The 27,132-nt window shown below is 41.0% G+C and overlaps 2 protein-coding genes across 2 annotated transcripts in view; one reads left to right on the forward strand and one right to left on the reverse strand.

Annotated features, from left to right (window-relative positions):
* CHGB (chromogranin B) overlaps nt 1-6,489 on the forward strand; it is a 30,596-nt gene extending 24,107 nt beyond the window's left edge. Inside the window, exons 3-4 of the mRNA XM_018566804.1 lie at nt 1,941-3,622; nt 6,084-6,489. Of these exons, the coding sequence (XP_018422306.1) occupies nt 1,941-3,622; nt 6,084-6,167 (1,766 nt within the window). The 3' untranslated portion in view covers nt 6,168-6,489. The remainder of the gene's footprint in view (nt 1-1,940; nt 3,623-6,083) is intronic.
* Nucleotides 6,490-11,920: 5,431 nt separating this feature from the next.
* Nucleotides 11,921-27,132, reverse strand: part of TRMT6 (tRNA methyltransferase 6) — a 46,334-nt gene continuing 31,122 nt past the window's right edge. Inside the window, exons 8-11 of the mRNA XM_018566645.1 lie at nt 22,651-22,736; nt 17,282-17,384; nt 13,032-13,118; nt 11,921-12,222 (exon numbers count right to left, since the gene is read on the reverse strand). Of these exons, the coding sequence (XP_018422147.1) occupies nt 12,055-12,222; nt 13,032-13,118; nt 17,282-17,384; nt 22,651-22,736 (444 nt within the window). The 3' untranslated portion in view covers nt 11,921-12,054. The remainder of the gene's footprint in view (nt 12,223-13,031; nt 13,119-17,281; nt 17,385-22,650; nt 22,737-27,132) is intronic.

Raw genomic sequence — 27,132 nt, forward strand, 5'->3', positions numbered from 1 at the left:
AACGCGCTACACATGTTGGGTATCGCCGCGCACGCCGGAGTGAGAGCAATAATTCTAGGGCCAGTATTTTGTTGTATCTCTAAATTGATGACCTGTGGGGGCTTTTAAAGCGTCTTTTATTGACTTTTTGGGGTACTGCAGTTTTTCGCCGTTTCCCGGTCGCACGCAATCTGTAAACTGGGCATGTTGGGTATCGTTTTACTCGTTGTAACCTCATCTTTTATATTTCATTAAAAAAAATGGGTAATTTGTTGTGTTTTGGGGCATTAAATTAAATTTGTCACTAAATTTTGGGGTTTAATAAGGAGTTGCGCTAATATTGCGCAACATAAAAATTTTCAACTACCACTATTTTATTCTATAGGGTCTTGGCATTCAGAAAATATATAATGTTGGGGGGTTTTATGTCATTTTCAGGCCTAAAATGTGGAATATAACATGGGTGCAAAAATTGAAAAAAGGGCCTCAGTCATGAAGGGGTTAAGGTGTGTGTTACTGCAGAGCAGTGGTGTGAATAGTCCCAGAAACTGACTAACACCCAACTTTAGAGTTTCTGTTGTGTTTCTGAGGATGAATGACTTGACACCACCAAGCTAGAGATGTAAGTGATTGCTTGTTTTAAATATATTTTACTGCTTGTTAAGCATATGTAAAAACTTTAATGTCCATAGTCTGGGCACAAGTGAATTTTAGGATGTGAATCCAACATTAATCTTAATTGATAATTTTATTGCCTGCGCGTGTATACTGAGGTAATAAAGGAAATCAGCAGATTATGTTCTTTTTATGTCTTTACAAGTAGTATATTTTCTCCTACTCTTTTGAAGTAGCTATAGTGGCCAGGCTATGGCAGACAGACCTTTCATGTAATAACCTACACTAGATTAATGCAAGATGTAATTTAATTCAATTATGAAACAATAAGCTTAGTGTGAGAATGGTTGAAGAAATCTTCCTTTTAAACAGTGTACTGGCATAGTCTTTCTCTCTCTGTCATCTTCTCTCAGTGGTAGCTGTTACCCCACTTTTCCAGAAATCAGTAGATGCTACCACTGGAACCTTAGCAAGGTTTCTAGCACAGGACAGGTGAGAAAGAGTAAAGTTTACATAAGGGAAGGTTAGTGTGGATTTGATTTACAGGGACAGCCAGTGTTAGGGTTAATTTTTTGAGTTATCATAAGATAGTGTTATGGTTGCTTGAAGGATTAGTATGAGAAGCAATGTAATGGTTATAGGGGGGATGTGTGTAAGTGTTAAGGATACAGGGAAGGTTAGTGTGGTGATTAGATTTATGGGAAAATGGGGGGAGGAGGGTTAATATGAAGATGAATGTTGTAGAGAGGGTTAGTGCGAGGAGTCCTTGGGATAAGGTATCACTATTTGAACTAGAACTGTGCCAAAAACTGACAGCAGCGATATAAAATTAGTGTCTATCTAATCCTGGAAAATCCTTGCTCCTTAGCCCACAATTGTGTGGCAATTTATTAATTAAATTCTAATTACACATGGCCCATTCAGTGCAGCAGAAAGGCTGCTGAGCCCAATACAACTGCCAAGAGGATTTGCCAAGGAACTCTGTAAATTCTGCTTATTCTGGCTTCAAAGGCAAATAAAAAGTTTCAAAATCTGCCATTTTTAAACTGGTGCACACTTTGACAGCTGCAGTGTTTGCAGTGTTTTTTTTTTCAGAAGCAACAACTGAATGATTTTTCTTTTTGCCTGGAGCTGCTTTCTGAAAATACAGCATATGAACAATCATTTAATTACCCAAGGGGCAATATACAGCCCAAATACTATGTGTACTTCTTTATTTTGTACCATCATTTGTTTGTTGTGTATGGTGTATTGATTTGTCTGTAGTAGACTGTACTATGTTGAATGACATTTGATGGAGCAACTGAATTCCTACCCATCTCATGATGTCAAATAATGTCTTTTAGGCAGCAGACACAACCAGGATGAAGAAGAGGGTGAGCTGAAACAGGACGAAACAAGAACTATAAAGGACCCTGGAACCCTAGAACATCACCAACATGATAGCAAAGAAGAAGCTAGAGAGAGTCCAGATTTACAAAAAGAATATGAAGAGAAGCGCCATCATGCAGAAACTGAAAACAGAGAGGACGAGGAGGAAAAAGTAAAAGAAACAGAACAATTTGATGAAAAAGAGGAAAGCACAGGGCATTCTAAAGAAAGATCCTTTGCTGAGGATGATGACAAAGAAAGAGGAGATCACAAAGACCATTACGAGAAAGAAGATATAGAAAAAATAAATAAATACCATGACTCACAAGAACATGACATTTTTGGCAACAGAGCTTATCACACAGCTAAACATACAGAGGCATTCCCTGAAGAAGACAATGAGGAGGATGCCAAGAACTTAGAAGAAATTATAAAGAGACACCCTCTAAACATAAACTGGAAGAAACTTTTGCAGCCAGAGAAATTCCATTCCACTCACTCCAGTGAAGTGCCAGAAGAAAATGATGAATGGGAAGAAGAAAAAGAAAAAAGAAGCTTTAAACCAAATCATGAAGAGCTTAGACAGAGACTCTTTGGTTATGAGGAAAAGCGAAGTCATCACGAAGAACCAAGAAATCACCTAACAGAGGAAAAGACATCATACTCTAAGGGACAAAGGCCACACTTAGGAGAAACTTCCTTGGAAAACCGCATGATTAAAAATTATTTTGACAAGAGGTCCCATCATGACAAAGAAAGTTCAGAAGAAGTTAGAGAGAAGAAACACCACCACCAAGGCAGCGAGGAAGAGATAGAACACCATGACAGCAGTGAAGAAAGCAATGAAAAAGAACTGACTGGTCAACACTATGAAGAAAAAAGGCGACATGAAGAAAGAAAGAGGTGGCCAAGTCAACAGAATTCCAGACTAAATTACGAAGAAAGCAATGAGGATAGTGAAGAGAGCAATGAAAATATTGATAAGCGTCATGAGCATGAACAAGAAAAAGAAAATTTGTATAAAAAACTAAAACATCATCTCCAGGAGAGTGACGAGGATGAACCATTTAAACAAGACAAGAAACAAGATGAAAAAAGGTACTACATTGGTGAAGAAATGGTGGATGGGATGAAAAGATATTATCCAAATTTGTCTCAAGAGAAAGGCTTAAGACAATATGAGGAAAATAAAAATCATTATAGAGAAGACAGTGAGGAGTCAAATCTCCCAGACAATGACATGTACAAACAAAACTATGCTAAAGAAGAGAGAAGGTCTGTTGATAAACACAGACTCCCCAATGATCCTCTGAAATGGCAAAGCAGATACTTTGAGAACGCTGACCACAGTGAAGAAGACAGGAAGAGAAGCTTACAGGTCAAAAACATGTTTCCAGACTATGGCGACTACGATTTATGGGGAAAAAGGCAACTTGTTGAAGATGTGAACCATCAGTATGGTGGTAATAGAAGCCCTGCTAAAACGCACAAATTTGAAGAAAAAAGAGAGTATGACAGGATGGATGAATTGGCTCAGCTGCTAAATTACAAGAAAAAGTCTGTTGAGTTTCCTGAGTTCTACGACTCCGAAGAGGTAAAAAAGCGTCACTATGATGAGAGAGGGAGATTTAGAGAGAGACCTTTAACTGAAGAAGAGGTAAGCTTTTTATAGTGACCTGCAGTACTGAAAGTGTGTGACTAAAGCAGGCAATACATACATACCTACATACTGTATACATACATAATATACATACACAACACATATATTCATTTATTTAGATTAATTACACTCCAGAATCCAATTTGTATTGTAATCTGAAGCTCTTGAGTAATTAGAGGCACTGCATAGATCTACCCTATAAGACCTTTTCTGTCTGACACCATGTGATGATTTAAAGAAGTTATACATTTCTGATATGTGAGATTTAACAGACCAGTAACTAGTTGTCAGGGCTGGACAAATCCCAGGAACCAGGTAGCCAATGCTCCTTAAATGTTACAGCCACTTTGGAGATGTTCTCCAGTTGTAGTGGAGCTGGCTCGTAAAAAAAACATCTGGCTCCTGGATTGGGTAGACTGGCTCCTGAATTCCATATTAATTTGTCCACCTCTGAACTAAGTAGAATAGTAAAAATCCTGAAGCTATAAACATGCTCTTCCAGGTATAAATATACCCTGGGGAAAAAGCAATTCTCAAACATATGTAAACCTAGGACCTAATATTCTGAGCCATTTTTATGTGTCTCATGTTTGAGTTTGCAGATCTGTTTTCTTGATAGAAAATAACATAACATTCAGATTATATGGGGTTGATGTTAGAAATGCATTTTGTTCTAAAGAAATACATCAGAAAGTCTGTAATGAGACTGAAATAATTATGTTTATATCGGTAAGCTCATGAAATGGAAGTCTGTTTGGCTTACATAAAATATTGATATATTCGCTAATATGATATTATGTAACAACAAAGAATTTGATTTCTTCTGATGTAACAAACAGCACAATTATCAATTGCACATGCAAGTGTGATTTTCATGGTATGGAATTGTTTTCATATCCTCTTGTAATGATAATGTAGCAATGACTCCTGAAGGAGCTGTTGAATTAGTTGGGTTCCATTTTGCAATGGTGACCCGTTCTTAATAGATCCAGAAATTCACCAACACACCAGTAGTGATACAAAGGGACTTTTTTTAGGATGAAAAAACCCTAGTAGGGTTAACATGTTATTAAACACTGAAATAAACAAACAATATCTCTCCAATCAGCTGCAACTGAGGTCCATAAAAATCCAACTTTATTGTTGTAAATTCCATGCAAAGTTCAAAATACAAGGTATACAGCATCATAGTATCTCTCCCACTCCAACGCCTCTCACGCGTTTCACCACCTGGGCTGGCCTAATTACTGTGCATAGGCTCTATCTAGCCACTGGTCAGTGGGATAATAAATGCAAAGTCTGGGGGCCACGGGACCCTTTAACTTGACATGGAAGCATATGACCTTCAATTGAAGGTATACAGTATGTACTCCAAGAATGAGGAATCACTCCCAGGTATCCTAGGGTAGCTAAAAGTGAAGGGCTAGGTATATCCCCTTTAAATGGATTTCCACTGGCAGCAGCAAGGTTGTCACAGTAATCAGCAGATTCATTACACACAAGGGTGGCCAGAGGCCTCTTATCACTCACGAGACTGTCAGATGTCCTCCTGACAGCAGTCTGTAGTCTAATAACTGCCTCAGCAGACTAGATGGAGATGGATGGAACACAGGCTGCAATATCCCCAAGCAAGGTAACAATTACTGCAAGATAGGCCAATCTGTCCCTAGACACCTCTGCACTCCTGGCTCATCTTTTGGATGTCAGGTGAAAGGTAGTACAGCACACTGGGGTTCCACTCTCTAGCCTGCATCTTCCTGTCATGTATTTCTGTGCATTTTTTCCTTTCTCTGGACGACAGCCTTGCTCCCCCCGTCTCTCAGGCTTTCTCTCTCTCTTGCTGTGTCCCATGGGGAGGGTTAAGTCTGGCCAGCGATATGGCAAATCATAGTCCTCCAATCTCTCTGCTTCCTCCTGCAGGCCAGTCCATTACCAGTGGGGAGAGAGATCAACCTGTGATGTGACTGAAATGTCCCCTGATTTAAGGGGCTGCCAGCCAGGGCTACAATAGGGATGTGGATCTCATATATTTAAACACATACTGGGATCTAACAATCATCTGATATTGATAATGACATCAAACACGAATCACAGTAGTTGTTTATATTCCTCTAATTGACAAGCTTCTGGTGTGTGGTACTGTTGTGCACACTCAGGAGACAGATTAAGTATCACCATGAGGTCAGGTCAGTGGTAGAGCACCTACTGCCAAACTCCAAGTGACCTCCAACCTTAAACTCCCATACCTAGATTCATCCTCAGACCCCAAGTCAAGCTAAATCATGTGGCAAATATAAATATTTCCTAGGTAAGCCTGTACATTTTATGATAATTTAAGACGGAATATTCAAGACTGCTGGGGAAAAAAGTGACTGGTTTTATTTGAATAAATGCTGAAATGTCTACAACACTCAATGTTTAGATGTGATTTATTAATGGTGTTTATATTACCTTCCAGGAGAAAGAATTAGAGAACCTGGCAATTATGGACCTGGAGTTGCAGAAAATTGCTGAAAAGCTAAGCAATAACAGACAAGGCTGAGACACAAAGGACTGCAATACCTGTAGCTGAACGCTATACTATATTTAGCTCAAACATTCCTACATTTCTTGCCACTGCCTCTTCAAAAAAGAAAAATGTTGTTTAACCAAGAAAAAAGTCATCGTTCACAAATAGCATTTTACACTGTCAGAAATGTACGATACAACTTTTGCTGTTGATAGAAAAAACAAATAACATATATTCATACACATAGAAGGGACATTTTATTATGCTTGTGGATATGTTTTATGTGTAATTGTACTTTAATACATCTATGTTCTGAGATTTGAAATAATAAAAGCAAACTGAATCTTGCATTGGAGACCTTGTTGTTCTGTCGCCTCCTTGTTTGTTTATGGAGTTTGAACCTTTAAGAGTATGTTTAGTAAAAATTTGAAAAAAGGAATTTGGGGCAATGGGGGGAATTTATCAAAACTGGGGCAGACAAAATCTAGTGCGGGTGACCATGGCAACCAATCAGCTTCTCTCTTCAGTTTGTTCAGGTAAGATTTGAAAATGAAAGAAAGAATCTGATTGGTTGCTGTGTACAGCTGCTCCAGATTTTGTCTGCTCCAGTTTTGATAAATTTCCTTCAATATGTCAGAATTTATCTAAGGGAATACAGATTGGTTTTGTAAACATGTTCTATGTTTAATATGATCAGGACCAAATAGTAACATTTAAAAAAAGTTTATTTTTGGTCAGATAAATGTAAAATAATGTTCAGTATATGAACATTTTGCATTATGATTTTCAGCCATAAGGTTAAGCTCCAGGCTTTTTGATATGTGTACCAATCTGTTCTTAGCTGTTTTGTTGAAATAGCCCAATAGCTCAAGCTTCAATGTACACACACACACATACACACACACACACAACAAGGTGATGTCAGAGGAGTGATACGTCCCTGTGGAGAGAGATAGAAAGAGAGGTTGATTTACTAAAGGCAAGGGAATGTTCACTTTGCAGGGGAAGTTTACCTTAGTTTAGTGAATGAGGTGATGCTCTGCTGACTTCCGTCACCCAATCATGCGCAAGCAGAAATTGTTGTTTTTTTTAATTTCCTTGCACATGATTGGGTATTGTTTGCATAGTGAAATCCTTTGTCCAAGTGAACAGTCTATTAGATTTTAGTGAATAATCTCCAGAGGTTCCAGAAGAGTTTTCACACTAAACACAAGCAAGTCATGGGGTCTTTGGATCCTAACAATATACAGTATCTCACTGTCCTCTGGGAATAATTGGCGATATAGATATATATCTATATGTCCTGTGCTCCTACACTACAGACACAGACTACACTGCTGTTGAGCTATACAGCTTGGTCCAGGCCCCTCTAAAGCTGGCCACAGATTGAATCCCAATCGTTTCCTGCTGTTGGCCAAAATGTGAGTTTTGGATGGAGCTGTCTGCACCACCGAGTGTAGATCCGTCGGCCGAAAGTCATTACAGCCAATCTGCTGCATGCACTGTTTGTCTAATACAGTAGCCACCAGAGGAGATGCTTCCAGCCATGCTCCACAACATGAAGGAATTGAGTAATATTTCTTGTTTAGCCTGCAGGAATGGCCAGAGACAAAGCACAAACACACATAAAATCATCATTCTGCCGTCAACCTGACAGCATATGAACGCTGCTGCAGATCCCCATTGGCTCATATTGCTAACCCTCCTATAGAGGGTCTGATATTAAGACGGAATGCTTTATGTAAACTAATTATATGAAAAATAAACGTAATCAATTTTTGTTAAGAATCCATAACTGAATTAAATGGAGTTTGTTACATTCTCCCTGGAGTTTAGCTTTGATTGACTAGTGTAATGGTTAAGTGATCTTTGAAGCTTGTTTTACCATTAAGACATAAAGCCGTGACGGAAAGCTTAGGCGGTCATCTCTGTGGGCTTTTCATTAAGATTATCAACAGAAAAAAAAAACCCCAAGGTCCTTTCAGGTAATGAAAATAGCACATTAGCCATCGGAATGAGGCAAACAAATCCACTGATGGTGGTCCCCAGCGTTGTGTGGTCATCTCAAATACCTCCATTCCTATTCCTCCTGCTCTATATGCACCCAGCTCATAAAAGATCAGACAGCTGGTTCTGCTCTGCTTGTATGTGAACTGCTGAAATGGATGCAAAATGAACCTTTGCCCATTGTGATAGAAGCCTTTGCTTTGTTTAATTTTTGTCTTAGATATCATACCGCTTGATGGTTTATGTTGCAAAAATCTTTGAGGAACAACTTGTTTTCATTTCTAAAAGCAGAAATGTTCCCTAGAATTACTCAATGAACATTATAACACCTGCACCTTGATAAATGCATAGAACCATGTTAGACTTCTGTCCACACTTAAATACACACAGAAAACTCCGGACACAATGGCCTGCACTTAAACCACTCGCTCCTGTGGCGGACTACAATCTCAATACAATATAGTAAACTAAATGTGAGATGGTAGTCCATCACGGGACTGAGCTTAGAGCGGTGACTACTTTACAACACACACAGGGACCATGGGGAACAAAAGTAACCACCCTCCAGAAGGAAGGACAGTGTCAGCGCTAATTCAGAGATGATGTGAGGATCTACAGCCAAGTAATACACAAATAATTTACATTGTTGTTAATAGTTAGGGTACCTGGATGCATTTTTAAGGTTTAACTCCTGAGTTTAGTGTCACTTTATTTAAACACTGCAGTTCCCAGAGTACAATGGATAGCGATATCTGCTCTTGGGTTTTGTTTGTTTTTTTGCTTACAGTCTGGCTTTAAACATATTGCTCTGTGTGCAGCTTCATGTATAATTGCAGGGTTTCCAAGGCGGATTTCATCAGTACCCCTCCAGCACATGGTATTGTTTTGCCACCATATCTGTAGGACGGCACAAATGCTTCGAGATAAAAAAAACTACACTAACACAAAATGGAATTCAAATGTGAGCCGCTTATTATAGTATTCTAACTCCGGCGCAATGTTTTGGTGTATCTGTGTACTTTCCAATCTTTCTGTTTTGTGAAAACATTTTGTGCTTGGTAATCTTATAAACAGAGAAAACAAATATGCAAAAAAACAAAACCAGGAGCACATTAGAGATTTCTTTGCTTCCTCCAGGAAAATAATTGCAACACTCTATTTTATTGAAGTTATGAAAAATGGGAGATTTTTATTTCCAAAAACAATATGTGTGGCGGCAAAACAAAAAAAATTATATCAATTAGTTTGCATGTGTAGAAATGGATTGCCACCTCTGCAAACTTGTCAGCTGCACTAGTGCTGAATAATTCATGAACAGCTTCTATACCGACGTTAAAAAGGAGTCTATCCAGTGTGTAAGATTTCTACTACCAAAAGTGATTAGTGTTATATCACACCCAAATAAATGTAAAGACTCGAGAACCATTCTTTAGAACTGGGGAAAAAAAAAAAAAGTACCACTGAACCTAGAGGAGCTATTGCTATAGGGCCTGAAGTAAAAAGCGATATCACAACCTTTTCTGCACATCTGTGGTAAAATGTGGCTTTTCCTACATTTATAAAGCCATTCTCACATGAACAGTGCTAGAAATAGAAATATGTGAATACTTGTAAGAATGAAGCTGCTTTTTTATCTCTACAGAGATGAATACAAGATTTCTTAGCAGTTCAAGTTAATGTAGCCAGCTCATTACGTGGTTAAAAAGAGATTAACAATTATAGCAACCCCTGTTGCTATTCTAACGGAACCCCGGCAAGAGCCACCTTATATTAGAATGGGCTTAATGCCCCATTCACACCTGATTTTCAACGAATGCCAATGCAAGTACATCTGAAAATGAATTGGTGTGAATTGGAGCAGTTCATACCAGCGTGTTGTGTTGCGCTGCCCTCCGCTGAAAAAAAGTAGAGCCGGCCCTATTCTTTTTTTCAATGCAATGCATTGGTGTGAACTGCTAACGCATGTTAATGCAAGGCAGAACCAATACCTACATTTTCTCAGATTCGGTGGTGTGAATGCACCCCAATACTTACCTGTCTGGTGGGTGGTGAGGGAAAGCTTTGCCCTCTACAAGAGCTTGAGGTGCTGTTTCTTCTATCCAACACTTTCTAGTTGTGTCGCTCACTGACCCCTATATCACTACAGGCCACAAATAGTGGCATATGGGTCAGCAGGAAGAACCACAATGACTAGAGAAGGGCCAGACAATGAGTCACATCAAAAGTGTTAAGCAGATATGACTTAGCTCTTGAAGACCAGCAAAGGCTTAACACACTATGGGGTTTATTCACAAAAGGGTGAAGAGTTTGGAGAAGGCAGGAGAAGTGAACAATCTAGGCCAAAAAAGCTGATTTGGAGAAATTCTCCAATTCAGCTCACTTTCCAGTTCAGCTATTTTGTCTTAGATTGTTCACTTCTCCTGCCTCCAAACCCTTCACCCTTTTGTGAATAGACCCCTGAATCACAGGACAGGTATGTATTTAGCCTATTCCTTAGGAGGGCGGTACTCCCTAGGATCCATAAGGATAGGGAAAATGTTGCTTTAAGATGCTTCCCCCCAAAGTGAACTAGTAAGGTATCTTTAGGAACAGTTACCAATTCACTAAAGCATAGGATTCAATAACAAGAACTCTGATCACCTCCAGCTTGGTCTCATCGGAGATGAAATGGCAATTCTGTTTTACTGTTCTAGTTACTCTTGTGCAGGGTTGTGGTTGGATTATGAGACAGAACTCCCTGTCCCTTATTATATATACAAAGATGAAAGCTTAGATTTTACCATCAGCTTAGAAAGAGGTTCTATAATGCAAGAGCTGTTCTTTTTTTGGGCAATGGCCACATCGGGTGCTCTTTAGGACATGAACTGTGGAGGCTGTGCCCAAAAACCAGGGCACCTTGCACCTAATCCTTCTCCCATTACTGACTTACCATGCCTTAATCTGCTGTGCCCTGCCTGGACACGGCCATCTTGGTAGAGGCAAGGCTGTGCTTCCTCATGTAAGAGCTGCACTGTGATGATTTGTGATCTGGTGATTGGTGGTGGAGTATTGAAGAGGCAGGAGGTGTGGAGGATGCAAGGACATCTGAAAATGAGGGGATCTGGAAGGATGCGTTATGAATATTTTGCAAAATTGGTAGCAGTTGAGAAGGGGTTTTTTTTTTTGCCTTTCCTTTGAGTCAACCCAGTGAAATGTGAAGAAGGTTGAACTTGATGGATATCAGTCTTTTTCTTTCAAAACTCATTAACTACGAGAATATGGCTTCCTAATAGCACACCCAAGTTCTGCTGCCTCTAACAGCGTGATGGAAAATTCTATCACATGGTAGAGGGGATGTCTTAGAGCTTTTTCTGGGTAGAGAATCCCATGTAATAGGTGGGAGAATATCAGGTTTTTTTCCTAGGTGCAGGAGACATCTACAGTGGGGTACCTACTGTATATATACATATATTAATGTATAGCAATTTAGATCTCAGGATTTCACTCCTGTCCCCCTGAGTTTCTGGTTCAGACACCAATTGCATATGCGTGTCCTTCAAGCATCGAAGCTGTTTTCCTGAATTTGTACGACTTGGTTTCCCAGCCACTCCCACAGAGCTGTTTTTATATCTAATTTCTGTGTTGAGAATACAATTTAAAAGGTTTTAGAAGGTCATTTAATTTTGTCTCAGGTCATCCAAACAGAATTGCAAAATAAATATTATGACAATAAAAAGGTCCAATAAAATTACAAACATGTATTTTGTTATCAGAAGCAAAACAATAAAAATATTCCTGCACAAATGAAGCTCTAGGAATGCAAAAATAAACAGTAAGAAAACAATGCTGGTTCTCTGTTGCTAAGCAAGTTATAGAAGCTGGATCTTGGTCATCAGACAATGATGCAATGGTAAAAAAAAAAAAAAAAAAAAAATTAGCTTTCAAGTTCTGCGAGTTTTAATTTTTTTGGTGCTGGTTCTTCAGTTCTCTCTGGGCAGGTGCTGCTGGGCTTTGACGCTTCTCTGGCTACAGTAATACCATGAAGTAGATATCCTCCTCCCCCACTCATTACCAGTTTGGGGTGGCTTCTGTTAGGCAGGACCTGCAAAAGGTTATGCGGGTAATCAGACAACATGGAATAAAACTAGAAATTGCCTAATACTAGTTATGATTAGACCACATGGATACTTAAAGCATCACTTGTTTTTAACAAACTGACTTTTGTAGCTGCAGGCACGCTGGTTGTGCTGTAAATTCTGAAGATAAATGACTCTATTTTCATTTTTTCTAAGTAGCTCATTATTTTTCCCTTTCACAGCAGTGAGTTGGCAGCCCGCCAGACATTCAATATTTAATGCAAATACAAAGTAGGTGCACAGGAAAAAGGGCCCAGAGTGCCGAGACCTGACAAACTACTTTACTGTTTTTTATTGTAAAATTTGAAGATGAATTGCTCCACAGTGACTGCAGAGGTCAGTGAGGGCTTGTTTTAATGTGTATTTACTGCTTGATAAGAATATGGAAATCCTTTAAAGTCTGCAGTCTGGCCACGGTTCCAATTTAAGCGACTTAACACCTGTCAGCATGCTAAAGTTAAAGTGCTGGTACCACAGATCTATCAGTAGATGTCAGTCCCTTTACTCTATGCAAGTGGCAGGTTTTTGTGATCGAAGAAAGCTTGATGATATGGTGACATGCATAGCCACAGACAATTTAGCAGAATGGAACAGATCTCATTCTGGTCAGTTCTACTTTAGCCTACAACCCTCCTCACTAAATGGCAATGTGGAGGAAATATAGCCTCTTCTGGATAAACACAATTACAACTCAGTAGCGATGCTCCATGGATCCTCTATTGTGAGACAGCAATACTTCACATTGTTCCGTATGTCATTAGAAACGGTATATTACCTGGTAATTCCTCAGCCAAGTCTCCGACAGCTTAAGATTAATGACACCACCTCTCTCTCTGAGCTTTGTATAGCATTCAAGTAGAGGCTGAAAAACAAGGCACATTGTAAGAAGAGGAGATGACTGCTGACAGCCTAACAGAACATTCTGTCTACAATCAGTGGACGTGCCACTTGAAGATGTCTGACAAACACATTTTAAATGAAGGAGTGAAAACATGCCATTGAAGAGATGTGATCTATAAATACCTAAATGGTACTTAGGGTAGATTACTGTTTTATTGTAGGCACTACAGGGAAGGGAATGCAACTGTGGCCCACAGCAACTAATTAGGTTTCACGTTTCATAAAAATTTGCAGAGTCAGCCCACCTGAATTCAACATTTCAGCCTTAGATAAGAAGTTAAATCCCTAACAAACCTTTTATATCTTCAGGGGACACTTGTGTCACATTCTCTGACCCATCTGCTATAGCCATAGCCTAGGTTTTTGTACTTGCTGTGAAATTCAGTTACTCTGAGACCATTGGGTAATACTGCCACCCGCAGGAGGAATTGGACACTGGCAAATAAAAAAGCCATTGACAAGCTAAATAAATCCCTCCCACTCCCATCATGCTTCAGTTTTGTAGAAAAGCTGTATTAGGTGTAGTTCACAAAACACAGAGGGGTGGGACCAGTATCCCTTAATGAACTGCAGATTTTATGGAATGAATGAAAATCATGTTGTCTGTCTCGTTCATTAAAGGACACAGGATTTAGTTTCTCTGAGACAGTGTGAAAACCTAAAAGCAGCCCAATTGGGTGAGCAACGTTAACAAAACACTAACACGCCCACATAACAAAAACAGCAATACTGGGGCCAGTCTGTAACTCAAAAAAACTGGGGTGTCTGCCAGAAGTTTGACCTCGTTGGAGCACCATATCCGCTTGAGCCAATTCGGAGCTATAAAGTTTACCAGAATGACCTCCATCTTAACCCTGCAGTAATGAAGAGGATGGAGCCTTAGGAGGAGGAAAATCATAGATCAGGTGGTGCTCATCCCACGTAGACAAGAAAGCATGCACTGCTTCCACCATAGAATTTCTGTGCCTGGAGATAAACCTGTTAAGCTTCTAATTGAACTGAGATACAATAAAAAGGTCCATGTGCAGTGCCCCAATTTGTGAAAAAAAGGTCCTAAAAGACTTCTGGATGTAGGGACCACCCCCCTGGATCCAGATGCTGCCTGCTTAGGTAGTATACCTGGCAATTGTCTATGCCTGGAAAGTGGATTTCTGCCCAAGCTAGAATCCCATCTACCTCCCATGCCACTAAAGACTTTTGGTCCCTCTCTGATTTTTGATGCATTCCACTGCTGTGACGTCGTCTAACTGGATCCTGATGCAATGACCTTCCAGTTGGGGTGTTCTGCATGATAGGACAACCAAATTGCCCGGAGTGCCATAATGTTGATCGGGAGATAAGATTCCTCTGGCGACCAAGTACCCTGCACTAACAAGGTAATTAGGACTCCTGCAATGCCTATAGCTCTCCGTCCTCTGCAAGAACAAGGCAGCAACAGAGCACATGTTTGTAGAACTACAAGTAACAGAAAGGCATTGCTGCTGATCTGTGACAAAGTTTTGTACCCACAGCAAAACAGGAGTAGTGTTGGTAAGCTGAAAAGATGGGGATAGGCAAATTTGCATCCATGATGTCCACAGAGGCTATAAAGTCTCTTTGATGAAGGGAATCCATGACAGACCTTGTAAATTCCATACAAAAATTGTTTATTTGATAGAACAATGGCAAGAACTTCTTTGCTTTAAAGATCTGCAAGAGCAGCGTGGAAGTCGGCTAGCCTGTGTGGAGACGCAGCTAAATTTGACAACATGAAGTGCGGTGGAGGTAGAGTGTGACATTCTAGCTTGTAGCCCCTGGACATCAAAGCTTTCTGACTAGGTGTCTGTAAAGGCCAACAGACACACCCACACGTCTGCAAGGTTTGGGCGGTTTGCAGGCCCAAGGTTTGCAACAGAATGGAGACCCTGGGTTGAGTATGGCCCTGCAGTGTAAAGCCTGGGAGAAACCAAAAGAAATTCTTCTTGACTTCACAGGCAGAAGGCCTAGGGTTCTCCTGCTGGGCAAATTAGTACTCTCAGTACCAGCAACATCTCTTATAAAGTTGTCTAAAGATGTACCAAGGACACATTCACCATCAAAAGGCATGCGCAACAAGCATTTTTTACATTGCAGTTTCACAGACTAACATTTCAGACAAAGTGTTTTCTGCATATTTAAAGACAAGAGACTCATTTGGGTAACAAGACCGACAATATCTACTAACCCAACAGTGTAGGGGTTTAGGCATAAGCTTTAAGCACTCTGCAACTAAATGGTCAGTAAGGACAGCAGCTGGATCCTTAGACATAAGCTCAGCTCATTCCCCTACGGTTTGACAAATGGGCGTCATGGCTGTGACTGCCAGTGAAAAATATTTGGAAAGAGCTTTCACACATTTGTCAACAGGATCCTCAAAACACATGTGCATTTTCAATAGGTACAGTCAGTGTTTTAATAAAGCAGGATTTAGCTGGATTTTAGTGGTGATGGCCCACTTCTTAATAAGAGTCCTCAAACAGATTCTGGTCCGTAAATTGTTTTAGAAGCGCTCAATTTTGCCCAAACATCTAGCATAGCTGTAGAGAACTCATTAGGCTAACAGAGACCCCAGATCAGCCACAACTTTATTATGTATATATATATATATCCCTCAAAACACAGGGTTCCTCTCATAAACACATAGGTTGTAATCATTCCTAAATCTCAAAGCAACATGTAAATAGCCCTCTCTATACAACCAAAACATGTTACAATTTGCAATGCCCACAGTTATCCCTCAATAATCCTTAATCACTTTATGTTTCACTCTTTAAACCATTTTTTTTTTTTAGCTTTTCTTCTGAAAACCCATCAAGTATCTTATTTCACTGAAAAACGTTAGAGCTTCTTGGCACCGTGTGCTCCACACGCTAGTAGAGAACTAAAGGATTCTCCTTGCCCTTCTTGTTTTCTGTAGACGATAGCTTTCATTTCTTGTTCTATAGTTTTCCTAATACAGCCGTTTGAAACTGAAACCAGCTATTAAGCCAAGTTAAAGTATTAGAACAGGTGAGAGTGCAAACAATGGGAGATACAGTGGATGAAAGCAGGGAAAATAAACTTCCTTTAGAGCTATCTTACAACTTACTATACTCTCTAACTGCTACAGATTGGCGGCTGATTGAAAGCAGTCATTTCCTGATAACAAGATGCATTAGTAATAGCATGAAGCCCAGGTGTAAACACAACATATTACCCAGAAAATGCAGTGGCATTGTGATTAATGAGCACATGCAAAATGACTGGTGGTCTGCCAAGGACATTCATGGCTGTCAATGTTATCTCCCACCTTTAGCATACGAGAGATTTTGACAAATTGAGCACATAACTCAATTTGAATTGTATTGCGATTGTAATGTCTTCCTTATCTTGTAAAGCGCTGCGCAAACTGTTGGCCCTATAAAGATCCTATATATTAATACTTATAATAGGAAACATATGGGTATCTAGGCAAACCTTCCTTGCCTACAGTATATAGCATAAACAGCTGTCGGGCTTCGAAAGAGGGAAAAAACGAAGCATGAACTGGTTACATGCAATGACCCCAAAGCAATTCTATGTGCTTTCTCTGTGAATTACAAACTGCAATTTTCTTTTACAGCATCCTGCTTCTCATTCCTCCCACAGATGTTAAGGCATCATTATCAGCAGCAAGACTATTAAGATGGGAGCCCAATGAATGATAAAAAAGCACCATACTTTTATGCCAATAACGTTAACCCCGTACATTGTTCGGAGAGTGGTTTCATACTTTAATAGCAAAGCAATAAATTGCTGTTGTTGCACAGATATACATGTATGGACTATTAAAGGAAAGGTCATGCTGGAACTTGGAGTTCCACAACAGTTCGGGAAGAACAGATTGTCCAAGACTGCTCTGATCAATTCAGATAGCACTGCAGATGACTAATGTATAGCAATATTGTGTGGAATATGGTATGACTAACTGTACCGTGTTCAGAAAATGTGCACATTTGTCATAGGCTATATTAGCAGGAGGCCACTTCCAAAAAAAGAAAATATATCAGGTTTCATAAGATTTTATAAAACAGATCAAGCTTACAAAGCTGCTCAATAGCAAGTACACACAATATGCAGCATCCTTACCTCTTTATACTGACAGTAGACAACAAAAGGTCTGGATGGTGAAACAAAGCCTAGCAATGTGAGGAGCAGAGGTGCAGGATGGAAGCGCGAGGCTATAATTAACCTGCAATGGAAGAAGATGGTTGAAAGTAAAAAGCAGCAAAATATGGGGCAGAGACAACAGATGTACTGATGATTGCATAACACATGCCAAGAACAACCAGAGGAATGTGCTGCCAAAAAGATGAGGGAAGGCAATACATGCCCTGTCGATCCAGTACAGAACCCACATACTGTACTGCACTTGATTTTTGCTTCCCATTTAAAAAAAAGGTACAAACTCATCCTCTTTTTTGCATTGCTATAGAAAAACCCTACAGGGCTATTCACTAAAGGGTTTAGTTTGGAGAAGGCAGAAGTGATCAATCTAGGACAACATAGCTGATTTGGAAAAAATCTCCAATTCAGCTCTCTTTCCAGCTCAGCTATGCTGTCCTAGATTGTTCCTTTCTCCAAACTCTCCACCCTTTTGTGAATAAACCAGCTAGTGCCACTCAAAAATGAAGTCAGGGCCCCCCAAATTCTTAATGGTTGCTCTCCATTGGCATGCAGCTAAACTTGATGAATCTAGGAGGCAATGTCCTTTTCTACTTTATTCAGAACCTTTCAACAAAGAGGACATCCGCAGATCAGCACTTTTCAGTCACAGCAACCTTTAAAAGTATGTAAAAGTAAAAAAAAACCAAAAAAAAACCAATGTGTGGTTCCAACAAAATCCATACCAGACCGTTATTAGAGAAAGTGGTCTGTCATGGATTTGAAGGGGCAACTCCACGCGAAAAACACAAAAAAGTAGGGAGCCCCATTCTTCACACCAGGAAGGGGTAGCAGGCCCGTTTGGAGGTGAACATCCATTCTTTTCTGAATGGACACCACCCTCCCTGGATTAGCATCATTTCTTTCAGCCTGCCCACCTGCACCATGGTAAGGCATGACTGTAAAGAATTGAAGGAAACCCAGGGTTCCATTTGCATATTGGTTAAGACTACTACTCAGGACCGGATTTACCCTCCCTGCCGGCCCAAGGTCGGGTTTGGCAATGCCCCCCCCCCCTCGCTGGAGGAGAATGCCAATCAGATAGCGGGGGTGGCAGGGCTGCAGCTGCCATTACTACGAGCGGATCCAATATCTTCAATACGTTTCAAAAACTGAGCTCATGGTATTCCTTCCCCGTGCACCTTACCCCAACTTTACACTTCAGATTGAGAACACAACTATCCAACCCTCCCCCCATGCCAAGGTCCTAGGTGTCATCCTTGATTCAGACCTCACCTTTCTTCCCAACATCCAATCACTATCCAAATCCTGTCACCTTCATAACATCTACAAAATGCACCGCTTCCTCACCAATGAAACCACAAAATTACTCATCCACGCACTTGTTATCTCTCGTCTTGACTATTGCAACTCCCTCCTCATTGGCTTACCTCTACACAGGCTATCCCCCTATCATGAATGCAGCTGCTAGACTCATCCACCTAACCAACCACTCAGTGTCTGCAACCACCCTCTTCCAATCCCTACACTGGCTTTCACTTGTCCAAAAGGATAAAATTCAAAATATTAACAACCACTTACAAAGCCATCCACAGCTCTGCCCCCGGCTACATCTCAAACCTTGTCTTAAAGTATCACCCTAACCGTCCCCTCCGTTTGGCCAAAGACCTCCTACTTTCCAGCTCCCTCGTCAATTCCTCCCATGCTCGCCTCCAGGACTTCTCTAGTCTCTCCCCTCCTCGGGAACTCTTTACCCCAACCTGTCCAACTATCTCCCACTCGGACTGCCTTTAGGCGATCCCTCAAGACTCATCTCTTCAGGGAAGCCTATCCCACCTCAACCTAAAAGCTGAACCATCACATTCTCAATCAATTCATCCCCACACAGCTCCCTCCTCATGTATCACTTCTCCCTCCCTTTTAGATTGTAAGTCCTCACGGTCAGGGCCCTCCTTACCATCTTGTCCTGAATTGTATTTTGATTATTATGTCTTCATTAGATTGTAAAGCGCTGCGCAAACTGTTGGTGCTATATAAATCTTGTATAATAATACTTAAACGAGCTGGCAGATCAAGAAGAAAAGAATGTAGAGAGAGCTCCTAGTCTTATTATCCACAGCTCCTAAAAAGTACTGAAGTCACTGGATTAGCATGACAATCAAGCAACAAGTATTTTCACGGGAAGTCGGCAATAGTAGTCTCATTAATTACCTCCCGGCCAGCCGCTGTGTATACACGGCCTGCCGGGAGCTTCTTGGATGTAACTACCTTAAAAAAAAAAAAATTCTATCTATGTATCTATCATTTGATGTATTTATCTACCCAAGTGGCACTAGATGATGATGATGAATATGATCAGGTATGGATATTTGAATTAATTCTGATCCACATTTAAATGTAATACCGGAGAAAGAAGATGAAGCTAGCCTTCTTGTATAAAATAACTTGCTTCATGCAACCCACTGGAGATCTGATCCTCCGTGGCTCCAATTCAGCGTGGTGTTACTATAGAAACAGGGGCATACTAATAGGACTTCTGCACTGTTGCTAGGTTTTACACTCCTTTAGTCTGTATAATTTATTTTTTAAATACTTTTCCTCATCTTACCCCAGTGAGAAACAATCTGGGAATGAACATCTGCACTTAAATAAAACACAATAGTCACAACTGTATATTAAAACACTAAAAAATTGGCGAGCGCACAACTGATATGGAATATGATGAGGTGAATGGATATGTTTAAAACAAATTTTAATATTAAAACAAATTAAAAACAATTGTGAAACAATAATATGCCAATGCAAAAACAATGCTTGACATTATATAGGGTGAGCAAGCTTCTTATCCAGGGGGAGGAGCCCTGTAGACATATGAAAAAAGAAATACATACAAACATGCCTTCTCAACATATCTACAAACGAATAAAACCGAATCTATTGACCGCAGACAATCCTCAACTAACAACCAAGTGCGTTTTATCACCACTTACAACAATAGCTATAAAGCCATTGAAAAAGTCTTAAACAAAAATTGGCACATCCTACTCAAAGACCCAAAGTTAGGACCCTCCCTGCCAAATAGACCATTTATAAATTTCAAGAAGAACAAAAGCATCAAGAACCTCATTGCACCAAGCAAATTGCTTAAAAAAACAGAAAACAACACAAAAAATGTCCTGTTTGACAACAGAGTAGGGACATTCCGGTGTAAAAAGCCGAAGTGTCTCACCTGTCAATTCATCCACCATGGCCAATCATCATTCAGGGATCATAGCAATAATGTTTACAACATAAGACAGTTCATCACATGTACACACGATCACGTTGTATATGGACTAAAATGCCCTTGTGGGTTGATGTACGTTGGACGCACTATACGACCGTTACGGAAACGCATTGGAGAACATCGGCGTTTCATTGAAAAGGGCGATACTGAACACAGTGTGCCACGGCACTTCACTGCCAAACACCACAAAAACATCCACGCCCTTCAAGTGTTCGCCATAGAACATATACCCATTCACCTCACACCCTCAGAGCGCTACAAACGCCTATACCGTAGAGAAACTTATTGGATATACAAACTGAATACCCTAACACCCATGGGAGTAAATGAAGATTTGGAGATACTAACCATCCTCTAAAATAAAATTGAATTTAAAATATACGCAAAATACATTATACTGCCCTCACAAGAGCCCCCCCCCCCCTTCTGGGCCCCGGTCCGAATAGACCTTCCCTTACATGTGATTCCATGGTACTCTCATATCCCCAATGGAACCCTATATCTAAAACACATATTTTCTAAACAATAACTGTGTATGGAGAAGACAATATCCAGTCACCCCACCGCTCATAGTAACAGCAACCTTCCCTAACCTTTTCATTCAACAGACCAAGCCCCCACCTACGATCTCAGACCACATAAAACACACAGAGGAGACTTTCCCCACATCAGCGGCTCCTAGTCACAAGCATTGAATCCATTGACCAATCACATCTCTTCTGGATCGGAAACCACGCCCACCTGTCATTGTTTAAACCGCTGCTTTTCCCGCCCGCACTAGCAAACCACTTCGGGCTTGACAAAGAGGTCTTGAACCTCGAAACGCGTAGCCAATCCTCCACTCTACGGACCGCAGTGCCCGTCAGCATTGAGCACATTCCTAAGACCATTTCAGCACGATCGCTCATCCACAAGATACCGCTATACAGCAGCACCTCTGCTCCCGTTCAGCCGACGAGTGGCAGCCTGGCCAGCTGCGCTCTCATTGCACCTGACGGTGAGTGTCACGGCAAGCGGCATAGTTTACCTTGCCTAACGGACCCTTTAGCTACACTAATCACCAATAAATAACTATAGACTGACCCAGAATCATGTAGTCCGTTCTCCACACTCACACAAACCAGCCACAGATGCGGTTCAGCACTTCATGCCGACAAACTGTTTTTAATTTTCCAACGTGAAGACTCCAGCCCGCCCATCCAAAACCCATCTTCTATACCCACACGGACCGGTCAGAGGTACTCCTGAGCGATCTACTCAACTGTAAGACCTCATCCTGTCCTCGCAAACAGCGAGTTTTCATTTTTATATTGCTTCTAAAGGTTTTATCCATACCATCCCAGCAAATCCTAGGGTTGCAGCGCTTCTTTCTACAACTGTATATTAATAATATGATAGTACAACGGTAATTCCCCTTTTGCCTTGGGCAGACACTTTTTTTTCTGGTCCAAATGGATGAAGAATTCCCTGTTCTCTAACCACAGAGCATCCACACAGATTGCGATTTCTTGGACACCACAGATTTACTGAGGGGTCTTTCCTTTTCTTGCCCTACGGTTATCTTTAGGCTGTGGGGTGAACGAAACCAAACGTTTCCCTCATCCATGCTATAGTATGGGCTATACTACGCACCGGCTATAGTATTCATTGGGTACAGCTGCCCAGACCACTTGTACAAAATAAGCGGTGGTCCCCTGCTCTACATTTAGCCCTGCTTGCCCACAGCAGGGCCAAATGTAGAAAACAAAACTCGAAACTGCATGTCCAGGGCGTCAGGTGTTAGGAACCCTGCATTGTAATGTTTAAACTAGTGATGATGATGATCTTCATTCATATTATTATATAGAATTTATATAGCACAAAAGGTTTGCACCGCCTTCTACAAAAAGAAAAGGGAGACAGTACAGTTATGAACAGGTTAAAATGAACACACCATGATCACATACATCATATGTGATGTCTACAGATTTACTACAAAAGCCCCAGTGTCCATTAATTCCGCCCCTGGCTTTTATTGCTCCCAGTTACTAATGTGCACAGGACTCACCCATCAGCATTTTTGTTCTGTAACAAGACTGCGGCTTCAGATTCCCTCTTTCTTCTCTCATCCTGTTTACGCTTTTTCTCCATTGCCTATATAAATATAAAAGGTAATCCAGTTGGTGTTCTTCTAAATTAGGGCAATGTGGAAAGAGAACCAAACTGAATATTCAACAAAGCGAGCAGAAATGGAGATGTGAAGCTGAAGAGACTTGCATATTATTTAGCTCACCAAAGCATTTTTTCCTTTTATTTTTTTCATGTTCTATAAAAGATCTCATGTGAACTTCCATAAGGAATAATGTACACACGAGCCTGAAGGTTGCACTGTGTGATGTGCACACCACACACTGAGTAGCTAAAGCCAGCCATACAACATAAGAATCAGCTAGGCTAAAAGAGAGAAATCATTCAATTCCCTCATCCACACTAAACAGGAATCTTCCCTGCCAGCTATTGTATTCAGACACTTGGTTGCATATCACTTTTCAGCCGATAAATTTCTGTGTGCCCGCCTTTTTAAAATTTTTCCATCAAAGTTCATTGAGCCGAGCAGTGCTGACTTGGCAAGAAAATGGACAAAAGTTGATTTGTGTACGGCCAACTTTTTTGGCGATGAAAGCTTATGCCCACAGTTCTGTAAAATGCATTTCAGCAGTGCAAATATCAGGGGTAAAAACAAAAAAAGGTAGGAGAGATCAGGGGAAGCAGAGTTGAAGTAGCATTAAAGGCCGGGCATTTTTTTTTACCTTAATGCATTCTCTGAATTAAGGTAAAAACTGCTCTGTACCTTTTTCTCTCCCCCGTCCCCCCAACACTTACCCGTCACTGCCGCCGGTCCCAAGCGATTATCCATTTCCCGGACTTCCTGGTTGCGGGGGGGGGGGTTATGTAGTGATGGCTCCTTCTGCCATCAAACTGTGGAGCGGAGATGAGGGGTGTAGCCTGCTGCAGGACCGTGTGTCTCTATGGACGCACACAGCCACTGTGGGCACGAGCGCACTGTCCAGCAAGGAGATCAGATTTATACACTGGAATTTGCAATCTTCCGTAACTTGAATCAAAATGCTTCTAATAGGAATCAACATCTACACATCCAGCTTAGTACTTTTTAGTACTGTTAAACAGTGCTGGTACAATGACCCATCTACCTTCATATGCACCACGCCCCCGAAATCTGCACCGCATAAGGGATATACCGCCATGTTTTAGGCACCCTTCACAGGGTGAAGTTTATTCATAATCTAATAAAGTGGCTGGAGCATGACACGGGAAGCTAGAGGGAGTATGGATACGGGGATCACCCTCCTAGCTAAATTATGCAGCAAAAGTATGGGACTCGCAAACCTGACTTAACAGAATATTTTGACAGTTGAACTTGGGGCCAATCAAATCTGAACCCTTGCAGTGGGGCTGCCCCTGCACTGCAAGGGCTAAGTGTCGTTTTTTCACTGAGATAAAGCAGTTAAACTCACCTGAACAATAATCCCGGCTGGCTCCTAGACCAGTCTGTTCAGCCTCATTCCCCTTTTACTCCAGCGATGGAATGTCCCTCAGCGTCCTCACATACGACTCATTGTATAGAATGTGATGACTCACAGGACTTTAGAGTACTGGAGCGGAGGGAGAGCAAGGCTGAAGGGACTGGTCTAGGAGTCAGCCAGGATCGTTGTTCAGGGGAGTATAACTGTTATTTTAGCTCCCTAGACAAAACATTTAGCCCTTGGAGTAGCCCCCCTGCAAGGGTTAAGATTTGATTTGCCCAAAGTTCTTCTGTAAAACAAACTGCAAATATATCTCAACTGTGTTTGATGTCTCACTTTAAAACTGATCCCTAAAAAAAAACAAAAAAACACAACAAAAAACAGCAGCAATCAAATCCACAATAAGAGAGAACAGTATTCGTATCCCTTCATGCAAATAACACTTCTTTCATCTTTGTATTGTCAGCCAAGGCATTCAGCTGAATTCATTCTACAAAAATACTGCCTCCTCAGTCTTTGAGGACACAGATAAAAAGGCGAAAAAGCATTTTACAGAAAGAACCGGAAAATGAAGAATGGATTTACAGATGAATGCAATAAGCCTTCAATAGTTCAGCACTGGACACATGAAATCCAATCTTGTCAGAGTAAAGATACACAGATATGTTGTATTAAAAATTGCATTAACACAATCACTTGGAACACTGAGGCTTTTGTTATTTACAGCTAAACTCCAGGCAAACTGCTAAATTCACAAAATAAGTATACCAGAGTGTTTTACCTGCCAAAGGACTTGAACTTCTGTCAATCCAGTTCTGAGATAATAACAGTTTTGTCTGCAGGGGGACAAGTCCTGTTTTTATCTGCTGTGGTTAAGCAACACTTATAGGTCTCCTCACCTTTTCAGTGGACAGTAAAAGGAGAAGCAGCAGTCTGAGGAATTCATTTCTATGTCACTCTGCTCTTTTCTTCTATCGGCATGCTCCTAGCACTGCAGCTCAAGGATTCCTTGTGCTGCTTCTCCATCTTGCAGTCTAAATTCTGCTGTAAAGGGACTGCAAGCGGCTGATACCAACTCAAATTCAGGTATGTATGCTGCATGCATTTTGGAAAATACACTGAATCATGTATTCAACGCATTAAATTGCATCTTCCAAATCTGCCGAGAGTTCAGCTTAAAAGGCTAGCTGTACATTAACTTTAAAGCAGAGCAAATGCATGAGGCAGAGGTGGGCTGACTGTAAGGCCGTTAACTTGTGCCTCATGACTCCTGGAATAATACTGGGGCACAGTAAATCCTGCACACAATGTGTAGAGCCTCCTGTTCTAATGTGGATGGGGGAGTGCTGGATTGAGTCTCCATGATGCAGACAAATGGATGGGTGTGACTCAGAAAACGATGACTGGGCAGTGGAACAATACTATTGCAGCGGTTAGCGAGAACCAGTTAAAGAAAAATGTGTAGTATGGACAATGGATGCACCGATACTAGTATCGGTGCCAACATTGAGTATTTGGGCGAGTACTTGCCCAAATGCTCCGATACTTACCCTCGATACTGGAGATCTCCCTCTGACTGGCAGTGGTGAGGGAGCATGGAGCCGGCTTCCTTTCCAATCAGGAAGCCGGGCGGTGGGGTATGACCCGCCTCCCTGATTGGCTAGGAAGCCGGCTTCACTTGTTGCTAGGCAGCCTGGCTTCCTGACCAATCAGAAAGCCGGGCGTCATGGCTCGCTGCCCGGCTTCCTGATTAGACACACACTATGGTGGTAATAACATGAGTCACATTAAAGTCTTTAGGAGGGGTAGCAAAGACTTTCATTAGAGACAAGAGGGTCTGCTCCTAGCCCAGAGCCATTCTACTCTGCATGCAAGGGGGATAAAATCGGGCGAGAGAACAAGGCAAGATCAGCAACAGATCTTTTCCTGTACTACGTATTTTGCATTACTACACCACGCCCAGTTAACCAATTAGCATGGTGCTTGCACAAAACTGGTGCAGCTTTCGGTGTTACCTGACCCTTTTCAAATGCTGGGAAATTCTGATTGGACAAAGCATGACACTTCCAGGTAGTGTTAGAGCTTACCCGTTTGCTCCTGCCCCCTTACATTCCTACTGGCCCATTATTATGATGGGCTACCTCAATGGCCAATATGCACTGAGGGTTCAGGCAACCTCAGCACTGTGCCAGGAAGTACTGAAACTTTAACCCAATCGGAATGGCTTAACATTCAGGCACAGTGGAGGCACTGGATGATTCTGCAGGTACGTGTAGGCACCTCTAGATGCTTCTACTTTATACCCATCAGCAGCATTTTTTTTCTTTGTTGTCAAAGTGACAGCAGCACTTAAAAGGTTATTAACCAGTTGACATCCGCGGTGTTAAACCCCCTTCCCATCCAGGCCATATTTCAGTATTCAGCGCTGCGGTACTTTGACTGACATTTATTCCGTCATGCAAGCTGTACTGAAATGAATTTTATACCCTTTTTTGGAGGACAGATAGAGCTTTCTTTTGGTGGTATTTATTCACCACTGGGGTTTTTATTTTTTTACTATATTAAGGAAAAATTTCCGAAATGTTAAAAAAACAGTTTCCCCTATATTAAAATGATAAAACATTATTACCCAATTTTTTGGTAAAATATAAAAGACGGGGTCACGTCGGGTAAAAAGACACCAAACATGTCAAGCCTTAAAATTGCGTGCGCGCGCAAAACCGCAAAAAACGATATGTAACATGTGTAGCGCAATTGTAATTTTTGCGCGCTGGGGCACCGGACGCGTATTTACGTTTATAGGCGTGTAAACGTGGGGCAGTTAAACATTTTGGGGGGATTTTCCCCCCTTTTTTTATATGTGACTTTTATTTTATTTTACTTTTTTATATGTTACTTTTATTTTTTTTATTTATATTTATTTTTTTGCACTTATTGTTATTGCTATTATATAGGGGGATAACAATCCCCGGGAGATCAGCAAGGAGCTGATCTCCCGTCCTCCT

Source organism: Nanorana parkeri, unplaced genomic scaffold (genome assembly GCF_000935625.1).
Source record: "Nanorana parkeri isolate BGI_ZX_2015 unplaced genomic scaffold, ASM93562v1 scaffold28, whole genome shotgun sequence".
Classification (NCBI taxonomy): domain Eukaryota; kingdom Metazoa; phylum Chordata; class Amphibia; order Anura; family Dicroglossidae; genus Nanorana; species Nanorana parkeri.